Below are 21,322 nucleotides of genomic sequence, written 5' to 3' on the forward strand. Positions count from 1 at the left end.
CCCTTGAGTCCCATCAAGGGCCAGGTATTGGCCTTTGTGGTCTTCTTCCAATGAACCTTGTCCACACACTCCTTGGTGCGTACATTTCTTCAGGGTGTCCAACATTTTGGTTCTTCCAGTGCGGTCTCCGTTGCCTCCTTGGGACCTCATTTTGGTGCTTTCGGTCCTCCAGAAGCCTCCTTTTAAGTATCTTCGGGAGATTATATTCGGGAGATTCCCTTGCTTACGCTGTCTCAGAAGGTGGAATTTTTGGTGGCTATCCGAAGGAAATTGCTCTGCATGCCTTGGATGTAGTCCGGGCAAATAGGGTGTACCTGGCAGGCACGGAGTTTTTTTAGGAAGTCAGACTCCCTATTTGTGCTCATGGATTGGCCTTAGAAAGGGTTGTCTGTGACCATTTCCAGATGGATCAGACAAACGGTGATTCAGGCCTATTCCATCAAGGGTCAAGTTCCTCCTTTCCCTGTCAAGGCGCACTCTATTTGGGCGCTCAGTGCCTCGTGGGCCTTCCGTTATTAGGCTTCAGTGATGCAGGTTTGCAAGGCGGCCACCTGGTTGTCACTGCACACTTTCACTAAGTTCTATAAAGGTGGATGTGTTGGCATCTGTGGCTGCTTCTTTTGGCCGCAAGGTTTTGCAGGCTGCTGTTTAGAGGACTTGATCCTCTTTGAGGGTGTATTGTATTTTTCAGGTGGGCTCCAGTTGTTTTGGTTGAGCATCCGGTTGCCTGGTTGGCTACTGTTTTTAGCCTTGGGAATTTTTTTGCTGTTCCCACCCCTCATGTTTAACACTGCTTTTGCTTTGGGAAATCCCAATGGTTATGAAGATCAGGAGCTGTGTCCGTCAATGAATGAAAGAGAAAATGGGATTTTTGACTTGCCGTAAAATCCATTACTCTGATGTTCATTGACGGACACAGCACCCACCCCTCTATAGCAGGGAGAGGGAGTATACCCCCTGCCCAGTGTCCTACTCCCTGTATTACCCAATGGTTATAAAGATCAGGAGCTGTCAGACAATGAGCATCAGAGAAATGGATTTTACGGTAAGTCAAAAATCCCATTTTTTTTTTTTTTGTTCATATTGCAAAAAATAAAAAAACCCAGTGGTGATCAAATACACAAAATGAAAGCTCTATTTGTTTGAAAAAAATGACACCCATTTCATTTGGGTATAGTGTTACATGACTCCACAATTGCCAGGTAAAGTATTGCACTGCTGAATAGCAAAAAAATGCTCTGGTAGTGAACGGAGTAAAATCTTCTAGAGGTCAAGTAGTTAAGTGACTCTCCATGAAAATTGAAGTGCTTTGATTTTGCCATTGAGGAAATATACCTTCACTTTCTGTTGCAGAGGTGCAGCAAGAAGTGAAACTCTCTCAAAGTAGTTGGAAGTCCCATTCTAGACAGTTGTCCGTAGAACAAGTGCCACCCTTTCTAAAATTCCCCCGTCCTCTCTTGTTCTTGGACAACTCTAAAATAATGGATTTTCCTCACTTTCTGTTGTTGGTGACCATGGCCACCAGTAAAGTGGCAATGGCGAATCTCCTCATTGGGTATAGCAATAAAAACTTGAAAGAAGGACTACCCCATTCTCCACTCAATCAAAAAATAAAATGTTGTCTATAGGTACTCTTTACAATTTTAATAACCGAGCGCCCTCATTTTACTCTATTTTTCAGTCAAAAAAGTCACCATGCAATGCACCATCTATCCCCAGCACCTGCATTCTAATGTCTTTGATTTCCTGCACATTTACTGGAGTGCAGACCTTGGGAAAAGAGCTCTTCATTTATTTTGAGGCAAAAGCATTAAGGTAAGAAATACATTTTAATCAAAATATTATATAATAAATTGTACTGATTTATCGTTTGAAATCAAATACATAATTTATATACAAATGACTGTTTGGTGATGCATGTTGCACAGGTCTGTTTTGGCTCCAGAAAAGAGACTTCAGCAATGGTCAGGTGTAAGCCTCGAAACTGACCACTGTTTAATCAGAATCCCTTGTAAGCTGGGGAACAGGTAGTAGGTGCAAATAGGGATAGGCAGTCTTTCAGGCACAGATACCAAATCCAGTGAGGTAGTGACAAACAGTGCGGTGTTTTATTGATGCTATATACAAGTCTTTATACAGGTGCTGTACAGTGCTTTAACCACTTAAGCCCCGGAAGATTTTACCCCCTTCCTGACCAGGGCCTATTTTGCGATTCGGCACTGCGTGACTTTAACGGACAATTGCGCGGTCGTGCGACGCTGTACCTAAACAAATTTGACGTCCTTTTTTTCCCACAAACAGAGCTTTCTTTTGGTGGTATTTGATCACCTGTGCGATTTTTTTTTTTTTTTTTTTTTTTTTTTTTTTTTTTTTTTTTTTTTTTGCAGTACTGCGACATTGCGGCGGACAGATCGGACCCTTGACTGACATTTGACACTTTTGGGGTTACCAGTGACATTACTACAGTAATCAGTGCTATACATATGCACTGTTACTGTAAAATTACACTGGCAGTGAAGGGGTTAACTTTTTTTGAGAGGGAGGGGTTGTGTGTCCCTAGGGGAGTGATTCTAACTGTGATTGGCTGTGGCTTGAGGTGTAGGAACAGTGATCAACGGTCCTACATAGTAGAACCGTATGATCACTATTCTTACACAGGGGAGAATGACAGACGGCTTGCTTACATTATCCACCTGCCTTTCTCCTGCTCTAACGGACAATTGCGAGTGACCGGCGGACATCGGGTCCACCGGGCACACGCACGGGGGGGGGGGGTCCGTGAGCGCGCTCGCTCACTAGACCCTCACAGGCTAGCGACGTAGCCCTACGTCGCTTTGCCTGTGAGGGACTGACCGCCGCCGTAAATAGTCGTGCGGTGGTCGGCAAGCGGTTAAGGAAAAACAAGCAGGAGTAATATTAACAAAACAAAAGCCTAGCCTTGTCCTGGCATTAACTATATACAAAGCAGGCCCTCACTAACAGGCTGAGCAAGTCTACAGCTTGTCAGCTTCCACAGACACAATCTGACAGTTTTACCAACCTTCTGCTCTCATATACAAACGTTGTCTGATTTCCCAGGCTAAAGGCCCGTACACACGTACCGATCGTCAGCATACAAACATCGGCGGACGAAAGATCTGCCGATTGTACGCTTGTTAGTATGGTGCCTCCGACAGCCGTCAGCGCACAAGCTGCAAGCTGCTTGTCTTGCAAGCATTGAAATTTTTGTATGCCGACACCAGAACGGCAGATTGTTCGCCAGTCAGTACAGAAATCAGCCGACACACAGCTACAAATCCCAACACGCATGATCAAACCAAATGAGGTCCCGGAAGAATTTTCTCTAGTAAACTCAACATTTTATCCAGAAAGAACTTTCGGCTCGCGGCAGTCCAAGAAATAGGTGAAATGCGGAGCACATGCTCATCTTGATAAATGTGAGAAGAAGGAAGATGCTGCTCATAATGCCATACTTTTCTAATAAAAAGGCATGTGTTCTGTTATGATGAAGATAATGTTTGTCTATTCTATCTGTTCTATCAAATTTTATAATTAAATAATTTGAACTCTTCACCATTATTATTTTTTTAACAGCAAAGATCTAACTATTGATATGACCCTTTATTCTTGTCTGAATTAATGTCTAAAACATATTTTTCAGGTTATGCACAATATTAAACATGTTAACAAATTCAGATAGGCCATTTTTTATTTTCAATTTTATTTATTTTTTGTATCTCAGAAAAAAAGAAATGAAAACATTAATACTCTCCGTGTATAATAAACTAAACATAAAAAAGGTCCATTTGGACAAAATTAAAATAGAAACTGCCAAACAGGGGTAAAATAAATAATAGGGGGTTACACAAATTAAAGTTGGTGATAGCTATAATCAGGCTGCCATGAGGGCAGGTTTGGATCCTGCTGGCCATATTGCCACTGGCCATGTGGCATTTGGCGAGGTGGTGGCTGTTGTGGAGGTGGAGGGCACGGGTGCTCCTGGCATGCATGGCTGTGCTCAGTAAGGATGCCGTTTTCAGCCTTTTGCAGCACATCGAGTATGATTTTTCGGGCATACTGACACTGGCTGAGGTCCACCTTATCCAAAATTTTGCCCGTCATGTTGCCAAATGATTCATTGGCCTCCGGTTTACGACCTAGGGCTATGGTGGCCTCCTGTATAAACTCATCGGTGATGTCATCAATATGTTTTCTCTTTTGCCTCCGTTTGGCAGGAGGAGGTGGTGGTGGAAATAGTTCCACAGGCTCCCCAGGCTCCTGGCTGCACCCTGGCTCCTCCTCAGTCATACTTCCCTGTTGATGAAATGAACAATTGATTAGAATGTTATAGTGTATATAAAAATGCATGTTTGTTATATTATTGTGATCAAATAGCAGACTTTACATACAGTGGCGTATCTAGGGTCTCCAGTGCCCTTGTTGAGGAGCTGTATTTGGCAACAACCCCCCCCCCCCCCCCAAGATCAATGTAAAAATGTAACCCACCCCCCAAAAAAAAATTAAAGGGCATTAAATGTTTCTCATTTGTCCCTTGTTTGCCCAGTGTAGAGCTCTCTAGTGGGCAATCATTGTCTCAGGTGTGAAAAACAAGAAAGAGAGGGGTGAGAGATAGAGAGAGGGAGAGAAAGAGGGGGTGTGAGAGAGAGAGGGGCCTGAACTTGCAGAGGGCTTTGATGTAGGGCATTGAGGGTGAAGCGGTGCAGGTAAACAGGAATAAGGGAGCCACCTGCCTTGCTGACCCAGAGTGAGAGACCAGAGACATGGAAGCAAGGATGGATGGATCATTTGCAGGAGCTGTTAGTTTTGTATTAAAAAAGGTTGAGCCAGAGGAATGCTGAGGCTCCAGCAGTGTTTGTTAGGACCGGAGGTGTGCTGGGGATGCAGCACTGTTTGTAAGACCGGAGGTGTGCTGGGGATGCAGTGAGAGGCAGTCTCAGTCTCCTGGTCTTTTGGCTCAGCTGCTCTCAATGTTTTACACCTGCATGAAGCAGCTCTCAATGTTTTACACCTGCATGAATCCGCCTGCAAACTGGGGGTTCTGGGGTGTGCAGGCTGAGTGGATTGTTCAAAAAAACAATAAACCAATGCCAATGTTTTTGTGACCCACCCCCCTTGGCCTGCGCCCCTGGCGGTTGCCTGTCATGTCAACCCCTTGCTATGGCCGTTTACATAAAGGGTCAATTATGGTTTAGCTTATAATTTTGTTACATGATTAAATTTTAGCAGACAATATATTGTGAAATGCCATACCTGAGTAAAACTCTCCTCCAGGATATCTTCATCCTGGCCTGGATCAACCGACACTGAGCCCTCTGCTGAAGTAGAAGGCAGTGTTGATATGGATGGCCTGGATTCCAAGGTGTCGGACAGGAATCGCAAGTTATCATAGTACCACAGCCGTGGTACATGTATCTTCTGTGCACCTGCTCCAGACTGGGTGGAATCTTCTATTTTACCTCCCGCCTGTAGGCACTGCGAATGCTGTTGATTTTTCGCCTTACATACTCCAAATTTGCCCCAGGACAGACGGGCTTGTAGAAGGCCACCAAATGGTTCATGGCCTGTTTTTTTAGTTTTTTATTTTTATAATCTGCCGACTTCACTTGCTACAAACACGGCAGTTGCCTGTACTCGTCAATAAAACTTATTAGAAAGTTGTGGCTGGTGTAATTGTCCACCATATTGCAGGACAGTATATGCCTACAAGACACAACACAAAACATATTAAAATAGCATGTATTTTGGCACATAATAAAGATATTCCTAATAAAAGCTGTATAGGGCCCAAAACACACACTTTCTATTAAAATAGTCGTACCTTTGTTTGTGGGGAAAAGTCGTGATTCGCCGCTCGATCGTGCTCCAACCCTCGATATGTCCGCTAGCGAATCGTCGGCCGAACGATCTGGCGTCCTTTAAATACAGCGCAGGCGTCAACTCCTCCTCCAGTGGCGGGCTTGTGCAGGGGTGTGTACGTGCCGAAGATCAGGCCTACATGCGACACTCACACCTGAAGCAGTGGAAAAATCTTGTAATCAAGAATAATGTCTCAACGATCTGGGAGCTCAATTAGTGTGGGCAGAAGTGATTTGGGCCACCCGAAAATCAAGGGCTACACCCATGACAAAGGCAGAAATGGTGGAGATGGTCTCCATTTTAGAAAAAATGGACTATGATGGAAAGTTGGCAAATTACGATCGGCCCAATGCCAGGAAAGATGGCATCATGGATAAGGTGGTGGCCTGTTTGCAAAAAAAATTCGGTGTGGAGCGATCGAAAGATCAGATTCGGAAACGGTGGTCCGACCTGAAACACCGTCAGCAGGATCAGCTTTCCCAAATCCATCGGATTTTGAAAAAAAGTAAGTTTTATTTTTTATTTTTTTAAACATGCAATATGTTTTTTATAATTTGGTGTATGTTGTATTAACATGTCTAGATTATAATGTCTATGTAAAAAGTTAGATTACTCATTTTAGTTGTCATGTCGTGATTAGATCGATCTATTGTTGATGTTTTAGTATATGACATTAAAAGTCAGGAAGCCATAGTTAAAAATATATGTATTGTGTTGCAACGAACGTTCTTTCCTGCACGAATCTTCTCTGCAAACATTCCAATTAATCACAGATTATTATTCAAACCTTTAAATAGGAGAAAAACGTAAACTCCGTGCCAAACAATGGGAAAGGAGGAGGAGAGGTTTGGCAGCTCCATCGGCAGTTGTGGAAGAAGATGAGGACATGGGCCCAGATGGTGGCACACATTCTCCAAAAGGTAATTGTTTCCTATGCACTGTCAAACATTAATGTACCATATTTTTCGTAGATAACCATGTACATGTCTTCATATTTGTTACTAAAAGAGCTATCAAGCAGGGCACCATGTCCTAACAAATGTACCTCTTGTGACTTTTATGATATGGCCAATTTTTTGTATTATGTAGATGAAGACATTATTCCTGAAGTTATTCTGGTGGAGCCAACAAGTGATGAGACACCAGAGCAACAAGAAGGTTGGTAGTCACAGATTTTTGTGTAGTGGGATCATAGAAATATGTGTATTTGCAATGATTGTTTAACCTTATATTCTTGTATTCCCTTACAAATTTACATTGCAGATGTTGCGTCATGCCAGGATGTGGCATCCCCAGCCAGCTCAGAACCCAGATCTCCTGGCAACTTGCCAAGCAGCGTGGAAGCCACTTCCCAAAATGTTGAGGATCCCGGACCAAGTGTCAGAGAGCCAGTTGTGTGCCCACGTAGGTTTTTTCATAATGATTTTTATCAGTGTTATTTTTAGCCTCCAATTGTCAACACTAGTTCCCTATGGGAGCCTCTTTATTTGAATGGAAGTCGCACCGTAAGTCGGATCAGGATGCTCTGACTTGCGGGGCCACTTGCGCTGTGAAGAATTTTGAGGGGGAACTACACCAAAAAATTGAATAACCCACCGTGGGTGTCCCCCCCCCCCCCAAGTTCACAACCAGGCCTTTTGTGTGTGGTATTGAGTTTGAGGGTATGCCCACAACAAAAAGACAGCGTGGGTTACCCCCAAAACCCCTACCAGACCCTTATCCAAGCATGCAGCTTGTCAGGCCAGGAAAGAGAACGAGCAAGCGGACCAAACACCCCCTGGACCACAGCAGGACATATGCCCTCAACATGGGGGGGTTTTGTTGCTTTGGGCCAGGGGGCCTCTGCACCGCACACCCAAAAGCACCTTGCTCCCATGTAGAGGAGGACAAGGGCCTCATCCCCACAACCCTGTCTGGTGGTTTTGGGGGGTCATGCGGCCAGGGGGTTCCTAGGACTTTGGAAGCAACCTTCAACAAAGGGTGGCCCCCAGATCCCGGACACCAATCACTGTGTGAATGGGTATGGGGTACATAGTACCCCTACACATTAACCACATAAATGGAAGTGTATGTGAATAACGACAGGAGACGTTTATGAAATGTTCTTAAATATCTTCATCCGGTCTTCTCCACTCTGCTCTTTGGATCTTCTCCTCTCCACTCTTCTGCTGTCCAATCTTCTGCTCTTATGTTGTCTGCTCTTTTGCCCTAGGCTCTTCTTCTTCCTCCTGTCCTCCTCCAATGCTGTTGCCGTGCATTCTGCCCGTCTCTGTTCTCTGCAGCTCAATATATATACATTACGACCATGCCCTCACAATGACGTCCTCATGCGTTCACACCCCTAATGAATATATAGTAAGCTCAGGAGACCGGCAGAATCATCAGCAACAGGATCAGAGGAGGACAGGAGGAAGAAGAAGAGCCTAGGGCAAAAGAGCATAAGAACAGGGTAGGTATTAACTCGAGAGTAATTAAAAATCACCTGGACACCAAATGTTTCCCTATTATGACCTCATGTAGGTGATTCACATTGACTCTGTTGTATTTTTTTTTACAGATCATGTTTTACATAGTTGCACTTTAGCAAAATTAACACGTGAGGCACTCCAATGTTGCTCAGACCTCGAGCAAATCAAGGAAACAGCAACGGCATTGCAATCCAAAATGCGCGATTTTGTGGACATGATTGCCAAATTTTAAAAATTTTTAAATACATTTTTTATGTTTTTATTGGTTCCTTTTATTACAAATGTTTTGTAATCTTTTATGATATCTTGATGACACTCAGTTGTTAAGAGTGTACCCACGTTTGGGAAAAACACTTGAAAACACCCTAACCCTAACCCTAACCCTGTGAATGTTTCTTAAAAAAAATTTTGTACATTCAACAATGTGTGTTCCATTCTTTATTTGACTTTCGTTGGGGGGGTTGAGATCTAAAGCTGTGTAAAGAAGCATTAAATGTATGATGGCTGTCCTATTCCCATATTTACATGTTAATGAAAGCATTTTGGACACTGCCATATGCGAGTTGCTGGAGGTGTCAATGAAATGTTAAAGATCCCAACCGTTTATACGCATATCACAGTGCGATCTGACATTTCATACAGGATCGGATCATACAAGTGGGAACGACTGTGCAATCCTATCCTGATGCAGCTGAATAAATGCATCATGTGCGACTTTTGTGCGAGTGCAGTGCGAATTGAGACATACACTTTGTATGGCTACATTCACACTGAACACGCACACAAGTTGCACATGACCCTTTATTTCTGATGTATCAGGATTGGATGGCACAGTGCTTCAGACTTGTGTAATACAATCCTGTGGAAAAAGTAAGTGGCGGGTCACCCTTATGCGATGCAGGAAGGATGCAAAGTCGCAGACTTCCCGCATCGCATAAGTGTGACTCAACACTCAAGGTACTAGCAGTCCTAGGATTCAATATGGCATTGATATTGGCAGTAGAAATCAGTGTAGGGAGATCAGTATAATCTATAGTGTATTGCTTGTTCGTTGCTCTAGTTCACTTTCCATTACTTATATATATAACACTTTGAGATGAACAATGATCAAGTTTCACATAACACTGACATATCCTAACATTGGTGGGCAGTGAGAAGGATGTCCTAAATGAACACAACATAACAGGTGTAGGTACGTTGTTAATACCCTAATGTATTATATTAAATATATAGTATGGGCAACTTCTGAACAAGAACCACCAATGTAAGGTGACATTAGATGAACCTTGGGTGTGACCTAGTTCTCCATTTGACAGGGTTTGTGTAAATTTTGTGGGGTGCAGAAGGCCCTTGTATTTACACCACTGGCTCAAAAATAACACATGGCCATCATCACTTTGGATCAGCTGGTGAGAGACTACAGTAAAGAAACACACTGATGAATGTATTAACCCTTCCAAAGTCACACATATATAACACATGATTAACCCAAATAATTATGTTTGGCATATGTGCCCAAATGATTAGAATCCACAATACAGAATCATTGCAATTTTGGTTTAATGTGTTGAAAAATAAGATATCTCTGACATTTATCTTGTGTGTCAAATCTTTAACAAGATTAATGTGTGTGTGACAGTGATTGCTGCCAGGACACAGCTCCTCTCCCCAAGAAATAGTCCAGATATTCCTGGCGGATCTGACAGGCCCTGTGTGATGCCAATGCTGACCGTCCAACTTGCATTGACGTCATGGACTCCACTTGGTCAGAAGGTTGGACCTCTCCACTTGTACCTGGCATAGCAGGGTCAGTATCCAGTTGCTGCAAAACATAATTGTGTACATTTCTGCGTAGGAAGTTGTGCAAAATGCAGCAACACAAGACCACATTATCCACTTTGTACAGTGCCAGGTTTATGGACGTCAGGAATATCCGGAACCGGTTGGCCATTATCCCGAAGGCATTCTCCACAACTCTGCGAGCTCTGGACAACCGGTAGTTGTAAATCCTTTGGTCGGGGGTGAGGTTCCTCTGAGGGTAGGGCTTCATGAGATGCTCCCCAAGCGCAAAAGCCTTATCTGCGATAAACACAAAGCTCATACCCTCAACAGTTTGCTCCCTGGATGGCAGGTTCAGAGTGCCGTTCTTTAGACGACGAGCGAACTTCGTCTGATCAATAACTCCCCCATCCGAATTGCGGCCATTTTTGCCAATATCCAAATAAATAAACTCATAGTTTGCATTAACTATGGCTAGCATGACTATACTAAAAAAACCTTTATAATTATAATAAAATGTGCCGGAATTCGGAGGGGGGACAATGCGGACGTGCTTCCCATCAATAGCACCCCCACAATTGGGAAAATTCCACTTCTCCAGAAATTGATCAGAAATCTCCAGCCATTGCTCTGCGTTTGAAGGAAACTGTGGGGAAAAAAAAAAATTAAAATAATTAGTGCTTGAGCACATCACATTATTAATTACACACACAGTTGTCTGTTAAATGCTTATGCAACTTGTTAAAAAAATAAACAACAGGAAGGCAAACGTTTGGATTTGGGGATGTAACATCTACATACATTTATTTTCAACCTCCTATTCTTATATTGTAAAGGGCCATACACACTATAAGATTCTCTGAAGACGTTTTCCTGCAGATTTACCTTTTCTATGTAGTGCAAGGGCCTGCCAGATTGCATAGGATTTGAAAGTGTTTGTTGGACCTCATATTATTTGGTTTTGGTAAATCGGAAGGATAAATTGTTCTGACAATCTTCTAGTGTGTATGGCCCATTATACTCACCAGCTAGAGCTGAGATTTACAAACTACGGCCCTCCAGCTGTTGCAGAACTACACATCCCATGAGGCCTTGTAATTCTCTGACATTCACAGACATGACCAGGCATGATGGAAATTGTAGTTCGTGAACAACTGGAGGGCCGTAGTTTGAAGACCTCTGAGCCTGAGCTTTGGTATATGCTGACTTTGAGATTTAGCATGTGGGTGGGGGATGGGTAAGTAAAACTGGGCATTTATACATCAATAAGGGCTTGTGGTCAGTGAAGGTTTTAACATCATTACATAAACATACACAATCGTAGGTGGGAATGGATGGACTGATGTATTTTAGATAAATCATAAACTAGGTACTAAAACATTGGCCAAGGAATAATTGTTTGAGGGAAAGCAATAAAATTTTAAAAATTCGACATACTGTTAACAGGCAATGCGTTTAGGGAGAATGGTGGGGTGGTTAGTGGGTAATTTTACAAATGGTTAAGATAATCTACATCTTTACTACTATGTGCATGCGGACAGAGGGTAGTTCAAAAATAATGGCCTGTGTCAATTGCTGTACATCCAAAAACATCATAATTCGGGTGAAACTAGTAATACATGTAATGTAAAAAATCAAACATACCTTGATATAGTCCTTCTGCAAGACCTTGATGATGGCAGAGCAGGTCTCAGGGATGATGACTCCAAGTGCTTGGGGGGAGATACCTGTGGTGAACTTCAGATCCTGCAGGCTTCTCCCTGTTGCAAGATACCTCAACGTCGCAATTAACCTTTGCTCAGGAGTAATTGCAAGCCGCATACAAGTACAGTAAAACCTTGGTTTGAGAGTAACTTGGTTTAAGAGCGCTTTGTAAGACAAGCAAAATTTTCAAATAAATTTTGACTTGGTTTACAAGCGATGTCTTGATATACAAGTAGCCTCAAGTCACAGCTGAGTAGAAAAGAGAAGAGAGGCACCTCTAAGTGTAGCAATATGGTTAAATTTAATGAAGGTACAAACTTTAGCAACTCAGATGGTTGATGATTGGAACAGGCACATCTAAGGATGCAGGCATCCAGGCTAAAGCTGTCCACATAGACCGTCCTCCACACCACCATCTACATCATCCCTTCCATGTTGCCCCTCACTTTCAGATCGCTTTACTGCAGGGTGGTCTTCCCGGTCAGGATTACAGACTGGCAGCCGTCGGTGCAGAAGATAGTCTATGTGGACAGCTTTACCCCGGATGCCTGCATACTTAGATGTGCCTGTTTTATTCATCAACCATGTGAGTTGCTAAATGTTGTACCTTCATTAAATGGAACCATATTGCTACACTTAGAGGCGCCTCTCTTCTCTTTCATACTCTGTAGCTCCTGCTGGACTTTGCTTCTAATCCCCTTGTGGAAGCGGCTATTTGTGGATGGACATTTTATGGTTATATAAACTCTCGCAATGCTATAATCTTTTTATATGGACTATAAACTGAAGGACTTATGAATAAATGGTTGTGGAACGAATCATCTGAGTTTCCATTATTTCTTATGGGGAAATTTGCTTTGATATAAGAGTGCTTTGGATTACAAGCATGCTTCCGGAACGAATTATGCTCGCAATCCAAGGTTTTACTGTATCCTGCTTCAGAATATAGGGGGACACCAGGGCAAGAAGACGGTGAAAGATGGGATCCGTCATCCTCAAATAATTCCTGAAGTCATCAGGATTATTTTCCTGGAGCTCCCTCAGCAAGGACATATGAGAAAATTGATCACGGTTAAGCAACCAATTTTTCGTCCAGGAGGTCCGCTTCTTCTTCCTATTGCTCGTACGTCGTCTCAGAGCCAAAACTCCAACACTAACGACAGCAACGGTCGAATTCACGGTCGCCATAATAAATTCTCGAACGATGTCTCGGAAAATAGCGAAATGTCGTCAACCAAACAAATGCTACCGAAATCAGCGCAAGATGCCCAGAAGGGTCACGGCCAAACACTCACTTCCTCTTTTGTAGCGGCGAACGTGCGTGGAACGTAGTGACGTCATTTTCTGTCGGCAGACAAATGTCCTGGGCAAGTTTTGAGCACTTTTCAACAGACAAACAACAAACACGCCAGCCGCGAACATTTGTAGGACGTTCTGTCGGCCGACGATCGGTACGTGTGTACGGGGCTTTAAGAGAGCACTGGTTGTCTGTCTCAGGTGAGTTTAAATTGGCCTGGGGGAGAGGACCAAGATCCGAACTGGATCATGGATCCGCGATCCCTAAAGGTGTATGAGAGTTGCCTGGGGGATGTATAAACCCCGAACAGGACTTTTACCGGCTCTCTCTGGGACGCTCTGCTACACCCTGTAAAACCCAAGTATGTGTGTGTGTTTTTTTTTTTTTTTTTTTTTTTTATATTCGCATAAAGAGATTGGAAACCCGGTCAGATTTTGATTTCCGCGTGCTTGTTGGGGAGATTATCTCTTCATATCCTGTTCTGTTGACATCCTAGGTGATAGGTTACCAGTCCAAGGAAGTCAGGAAAATCTTCCCATTTAGGACATAGATATTATGGCGTTCTCTGAAGCAGCCTCCTCTAGACCACACACAGAAGTAACTTTGATTATCCTCTTTGCACCTGTGGATTACAACTGTGTACTGTTTGATCTGTCCAAATGCACCCCAAGTGCTTTTATCTTATTTACATGAACTGAATCCCTGTTTGACCATTTATCAGGAGTTCTCCATGTACATGTCAAGATCTCAGCATCTAGTTGCTACCAGCCTTTGTGAACAATTCAAGGATTTAGGATGTATTGCTGGAAGTGCAGCCGGCTAGTAAAATGGATAAGGGATTCATCCACACAGATGTTTTTGTCTGGGACATACACTTCCGCAAATTTAAAAAAAAAATAATTTATTAGGGGGCGCAATTTATATAGTTTGTCGTGGTTGGGATGATCTTGGGGAGGGCGCTGTGAACTGTCGTTGAAATGGAGGAAACGCATGATCATGTCATACCGTGATCTGGACATGACAGAAGAAAAAAGAGGCATGGGGTGGCAGGACCAGTAAGCATGGGCTTCATTTTTCTTTGTAAGCCCCATATTGAGTGTAAGGCCCAAAAATACTTTAAATTCGTCCAGTGAAAGACAGCGCCAATTGAACATACGGGCGTAGGAAGAATTGGGGTTGGCAATAAATTGATCTGCATAAAGGTTTGTTTGGTCCACCATATACTGCAGCAAATCTTGGGGAAAAAACAAATATAAAAAATCTAATAGCGAAAAATTGGAAGTGTTGGGCTGCACACCTGGCTGTGCGGTGAAAGGGGGGATTCTAGTTGATCCTGAGCTGGCAGGCAACCATACGGGGTTTGCCAGGGCATCGGGAAGGGGGGGTTTGGGCCCGGATTCTTCGGGTTGCACTTGTTATTCCAGTGCTGGTACTGGGCTCCTCTTCTTGGGGTCTAGCTGCAGCGGTGTTGGTGCTGCTGGTTGTAGGAAGATCTTCTTGGCTTATTCTCCTTATCCTTTTAGGAGGGACTGTTTCCTCCTAGGATTCAAGGTCCGATCCGCTATCCTCTACTGGCTCGTATTCCGAACCAGTATCAGATGATGCAAGCTCCCCGTTGCTCTCCTCATCATCCGACCTGGTTAGCATTTCACATGCCTCCTCTGCTGTAAAAAGACGTACTGATAGTACTGATGGGTACTGGCGGTACTGATGGGTACTGGCAGGCTGTTGGATGTGCTGACAGATCCAGATGTGCTGAAAGATCCAGATGTTCTGACCGATCCAGATGTGACAGGTGGGCTGTGACACTAGGTGACAGGTTCTCTTTATTGGGGGGGGGGGGGGGCTGTGTAGTGCACTGTGTACTGTGAAAATGAAGAAGTTTCACTCACTGATCAATGATCTCTGCTCTTCTCCTCACACGATCGGTGTGTGTGAGGAGAAGAGCTCAGATCAGTACTAACGGCTCCTGTGTTTTGATTGTGACCTCCTGTGATTGGACACAGCCGATCACGTGGTAAACAGCCAATTTTATTGGCTGTCTACCCTGATCGGGTATGCGCTGTGTCCGAGGGACCCACTACATGCCCGATCGCCGCGGTGCGCGTACTCGGGAGCGTGCACCAGCTTATTATCCTGCCGTCATATGACGTCGGGTCAGGATAACTAAACCACATTTCTGCCGTCATTCTGTAATAGGGCAGGCGGGAAGTGGTTAAAGTGGAGCTCCACCCATTTTATGAAATCCCCTTTAAAACGATTTTTACCAATGGAAACTTTTTTTTTTCTTTTTTTTGCTAGGAAATACCTTACTTTCTTCTTTATTCATCCTCTCCTCACTTCCGGGTCCGGCTGCCGATCGGCGATTACGTCATTCGGCGATTCGCAGGGGGGCTGGGATGTATCTCATGGGATGAAATCTCGCAATATTACACAGGTGTCCTGAGCTGTACTGTATGTATTGGATTAAGGCCGTGCTCTGCCCCGCCTCCGCCCCACCTCCTCTCAGCGAGCGAGGACTGAAAGCATTATATCCTCACTGAGCTCACTGAGAGGAGGCGGGGCAGAGCACGGCCTCAATCCAATACATACAGTACAGCTCAGGACACCTGTGTAATAATGCGAGATTCCATCCCATGAGATACATCCCAGCACCCCCTGCGAATCGCTGAATGACGTAATCGCTGATCGGCGTCCAGACCCGGAAGTGAGGAGAGAATGAATAAAGAAGAAAATAACTTATTTCCTAGCAAAAAAAAAGTTTCCATTGGTAAAAGTAGTTTTAAAGGGGATTACATACATCTATGTAATCCAAGTTATTAAAAATGGGTGGAACTCCACTTTAAGCTGGCTATACATGGATCGAAATTCTTCTGGTTCAGCAGAGTGGCTGAATTTTGTTCCCTATATCAACTTGGGTACCACCAGCCTGTTGAATTTATCTACATGCGACTACTGCCATTGGCTATAGCTGCTAGCAGTGGTGGAAGAAAAGAAAAATCGATTCAGCTTATGGCTTCACTTGCTCTGTCTGAAGTCCATGCTGCACAACTCTAGCTTCCATGTTCAGAGCCTAACTTAAAGTGCAAATAAACCACTTGTACCTCCCAGATTACTTTTTCATGTGTTTAGGACTCATGCACATTGGGCGTTTAGCTCTGGTGTATGGAGCTAAAGTGTTTAGCTACAAGCTGAGGGCACAGTTGTCTCATCCAGCTCTGCTACTGCCCGCATGTTCAGCAGCTTCAGCTAAGAGTCTAACAGCTGCTGCAGCTGGACACCTGTTCCCCCCCATCTGCAGCAAAATGCCAGAGGCCCATGCACCAGTGCTAAATGCACAGTGTGAATGGGGCCTAAGCTATTTCTGCATTAACTATGTTTATATGCATTTAGTTGTGTTTAAAGTGTGTAAAAGGATCCTGGACATGCAGAATTATATTTTCCCCTCTTTAAAAAAAAAAAAAAATGCTAAACTGACAACACATAAACGCATGTAAATGCAGAATGTGAATGGCACTATTAAAGAATATTACCTGAATTTATATGCATTTACAAATTGTACTCTAAATGCATACAAATGCACGTTTGACAGTGTCCGTACAAATGAAGCATTCCTTTTGGATATTGCATCTGCATGTCTACCTATGACTTCTCTAAGACTGGCCATACATTATACAATTTTCCTTTTTAGATTTACCAATACCATAAAATCTGAGGTCAAACCTAAACACTTTCAATCTGTATGAAGTCAGGCAGGCCCCTGCACTACAGGAAAAAAATGGGAAAAAGTATGGCCAGTCTGTCTATAATGCCTAGAATGGAGTTTCTCTCACAATTTATTACAATACGGAGTAGTTAAAGAAATAGGAACATGGCATGTATTTATTTATTTTTGCAAGCTATTTTATAGTATTTCCAGTATTAAAATGGGGTAATACATTTATTGGTTGGTGCCATTTCTCTATATTGTTTCTAGTTTTATTTCCTCAATATATTTTGATGGACCTTGCTAAGTAAACTTTTGAGATAAGTTGCATATACAGCTTGTGTTCTTCCTATTGCATATACTGTATTTCATAACCACATTCAACGCAGTATAAGAAATGATCATTTCATTGTCTTTGAATGATGGTTTTTTAGAATAGTTATACTGTAATTTCCTGCATGGAGCAGAACCGTCTTCCAGTTTCATCCTAATTTTGTAAAACAAGCCATACATCTAAAGAAAGATATAGAAGAATGTCACTGAAATGAACTTGGATAAATATTTAAAGATCAACTGACTAGATAATTTCACTGTAAATAATTTAGTGCTTTGAGCAAACACAAACATCAATACGCCCTTGTTTTTGGTACATGTTTTCAGGAATAGGAATTACAAGATTAATGGATTTTAAAAGTTCCCCTGTACTTCTGTTTTTCTTTACCAATACCACAGTACCCCTTGTACCAATGTTTCCCATAAATACATGTCGAATCTACCTATATTTCCATGCAGTTCATTTCTGTTTTTAGTACTATATACCTGTGTAAACATCCAGCTTTTTTTTTTTTCCCCGGATTTAAAAAAAATAAATAATGGTAAAACGTCAAAGGTTACATGCACAATTTCACATATGTAGCACATGCCATATTGGGAGCCTATTTTAAAGCTAGTTTGGCTGTACGTCTCCTATGGGTCACAGGAGTGCAGTTCATTTTTGAGCTGAAGTCTGCTCTCTGCTGACGTCACTCAGCCGGTCCAGGCACTGCGTCCTCAGGTGCCTGGACTGACACCTGGCTCAGCCTTTCAGCAAGCCGCTGAGAGCCTGAGCCGGCCTCTCCCGTCCCTCCACAGCTCAGCGCTTCAGTGAGCGAGGAGAAGGCAGAGCAGAGAACTGCTAACTGACACTCAGCAGCTCTCTGCTTGGGGAGCTATCAGAACCGAGCGATCGGCGGTGTTCAATCGCTCGTTTCTCAGTGCAGAGGCGCCGGGCGACAGATGCAGCATCGGACAGATGCCGCATCCACTTAGGTAAGAATAATGGGGGGGGGGGGGGGGTGGCAGTGTGATCATACAGCTGTTATTGTTTGGGTCTCACTTAGGCAAAGTTTATACCTATGCATGTGACTGCAGGTGCGGGAATCGCAGTAATTCCTGTATCCACATCCGCCTGCGGTGAAAACATGCAGAGCTGCCTTTCGTTGGGGATGGCACTCCCACGCATGTAAAATTACAGCGCGGGTACAGGGCAATGCGACCACTTTAAAATTCTGCTTTTTTTTTTTTATCTGAATTTAGGCTCACAAAGGTGAGGTAATTGTGTCACGCCTCTTGGATGGCGTATTTCTGCCCTCCTGTCCAGTGGGGGACGTACGCAGCATTTCCACTGTTATCTTCTACAGAGACAACGCAGGAACTCTCAGCCCCTGGGTTGTAGTGGCTCCAGAACAACATAAGCTCTGCTGATGGCCTGCAGGGAACACAGATCAACGCTTAGGGTGATTTTCTCAGGAACAAGGGAACAGCTACTTCCTATTATTGATGCCACTCCTTTCGTCTTACTTTTAGTTCCCCCATGGACACACTCCAGGTGGCCTGTCTTGACAAAGGCAGATTTGTCTGCCGCCTGGTCTGAGTTCTTCAGAAAACCTCAATGCTTCTAGATCGTTCAGTTTCTAAAGGTCGTAAGTGCTACTTTCTTTTAACCTGTTCAAGAAGTGGAACCTTCTTTTAATAGAAGATGTTTTGGAGGAAAGTATTAAGAGCACTGATTTTGTAGCAGAGACAGCGGAAGATTTTCCCTCTCCTACAATCTGTGAAGTACAACTATGGCTTTAAAACAAATGCTTTTCACTGTAAATGATGCGATATGAACAGACCCCTAAAGGTACAAAGACTGGCAAGGTCTAAAATACTTTACCTTACAAGCAATGATTGATTGCACACTTGGAGGATTGGCTCTACCCTGAAAGGCTTTTATTCTCCTAAGCTTTTTGCTGTAAACTATCCTATGGAAAATCATTTAAAAATAATTGAATTATTCTGGTAGTGGATCCTGCCATTTAATTTCTCAATAAACTTCTTACAGTTCCAGCTGAGGACGTGCTCTTTTTCTTTATTTTAATCCCTTTTTGCTCTTGCAGGTCCAGCCCTGCTGCCATGTCAATTTGCCAGGTTATTATCGCTAACTGGTTAAGACCAATGAAGAGTCCCAAGAACCTGTTTTTTAAAGACCCTGCTCTCTTAGAACCATTACAGCTGATGTCTTCAGCCCTATTTTTTATGTTGCTGCTTTTGTGAATGTAATGCACCAAATTTCAAGAATCTCTTATTTTTGTGCATACAGTGCCTTGAAAACGTATTCATACGCCTTGACATTTTCCACATTTTTGTCTTGTTGCAATTGAAATCGTAAATGGATTTTATGTGATAGACCAATACAAAGTGGCACATAATTGAGAAGTGGAAGGAAAATGATAAATGGTTTTCAAAACTTTACAAACATCTAGAGCTGCACGATTCTGGCCAAAATGAGAATCACGATTTTTTTAGCTTGGAGCTTGGAATAAAGATCACGATTCTCTCACGATTCTCTGTGTAACAAAAAAAAATTGGGATAACTTTACTGTTACGTTTTTTTATTTTTATTCATTAGTCTATTAATTGCGTTTGAAAGACTGCTGTGCAAATACAGTGTGACATAAAATATTACAACAATTGCCATTTTATTCTGTAGGGTCTCTGCTAAAAAAATATATAAAATGTTTGGGGGTTCTTTTCTAGCAAAAAAAAATGATTTTTAACTTGCAAGCAACAAGTGTCAGAAAAAGGTCTAGTCTTTAAGAGGTTAAACTTCCTTTCTCCCTGGCGGAGGGAAGGAAAAGATACAATGTAATCATTTTGTTTATAGTTACTGGGAGACTTAAAGAGGTTGTAAACTCGTTTGAAATTTTTTTTTTTTTTTTTTACAACCTGCAAGAGAAACGCATAATGAGCTAGTATGCATTGCATACTAGCTCATTATGAAATACTTACCTTACAACGAGCCCCCGCCGTGCCGCTCACTCACCTGTATGACGGGCGACATGTTCAGTCGCCCGTCTTCTGGGATCGCGGCATCCGGCCATCTGAGTGGCCGGAGCCGCGGTGACGTCACTCCCGCACACGCGCGGGAGCCGACGGTCACGGCACGGGGCTCTGAAGGAACGGCACGAGCGGCCGGTCCTTCAGAGCGCATGCGCCAGTGACGTCACTGGCTGCATGAAAGGTAAATATCTCCTAAACGGTGCATGTTTAGGAGATATTTACAGTACCCATAGGTAAGCCTTAATATAGGCTTACCTATAGGTACAACTTGCCGAGGAGGGTTTACTTCCTCTTTAATGCTGATAGGCGTTTGCGGGAGGCTTTTTTTTTTCCCACAGCTGTTCTCTCTGCTTCCTCATAGCTATGCAGCTATGCAAAGAATCGAGCATATGTCAGGTTTAGATCGTCAGGGGGGGTGAATCGAGATGGCGATTTTCATACGATTAATCACGCAGCTCTACAAACATCTGAAAAGTTTGGTGTTCATTTGTCTTCAGCCCCCTTTTACACTGATACCCCTAACTAAAGTCTAGTGGAACCAATTGCCTTCAGGAGTCACCTAATTAGTAAATAGCCCACCTGTGTGTAATTTAATCTCAGAATAAATACTGCTGTTCTGTGAAGCCCTCAGGTTTGTTAGAGAATCTCAGTGCATAAACCACATCACGAAGGCCAAGAAACACACCAGACAGGTCAGGGATAAAATTGTTGAGAAGTTTAAAGCAGAGTTAGATTATATATAAAAACAATGTTAATAAAAATATCCAAAGCTTTGAACACCTCATGGATCACTGTTCAATCCGTCATCCGAAAATTGAAAAGAGTATGGCACAACTGCAAGCTTACCAAGACATAGCCGTCCAGCTAAACTGACAGGCCGGGCAAGGAGAGCTTTTTTCAGAGAAGCAGCCAAGAGGCCCATGGTAACTCTGGAGGAGCTGCAGAGTGCAACTATTAGTTGTGCACTACAGAAATCTAGCCTTTATGGAAGAGTGGCAGGAAGAAAGCTAATGGTAAAAGCCATAAAAAGTCCTGTTTGCAGAGAAGCCATGTGGGGGACACAGCAAACGTGGAAGAAGGTGCTCTGGTCAGATGAGACCAAAGTGGATTTTTTGGCCTTAAAGGAAA

The 21,322-nt window shown here is 43.1% G+C and overlaps 1 protein-coding gene across 1 annotated transcript in view; it reads left to right on the plus strand.

Annotated features, from left to right (window-relative positions):
* The window catches only part of NEIL3 (nei like DNA glycosylase 3), a 118,354-nt gene that overhangs the window by 22,524 nt on the left and 74,508 nt on the right, over positions 1 to 21,322 (plus strand). The window contains exon 2 of the mRNA XM_082269703.1: positions 1,682 to 1,815. Within this exon, the coding sequence (XP_082125829.1) occupies positions 1,682 to 1,815 (134 nt within the window). The remainder of the gene's footprint in view (positions 1 to 1,681; positions 1,816 to 21,322) is intronic.

Source organism: Pelophylax lessonae (assembly GCF_965119305.1).
Source record: "Pelophylax lessonae genome assembly, chromosome: 1".
Classification (NCBI taxonomy): domain Eukaryota; kingdom Metazoa; phylum Chordata; class Amphibia; order Anura; family Ranidae; genus Pelophylax; species Pelophylax lessonae.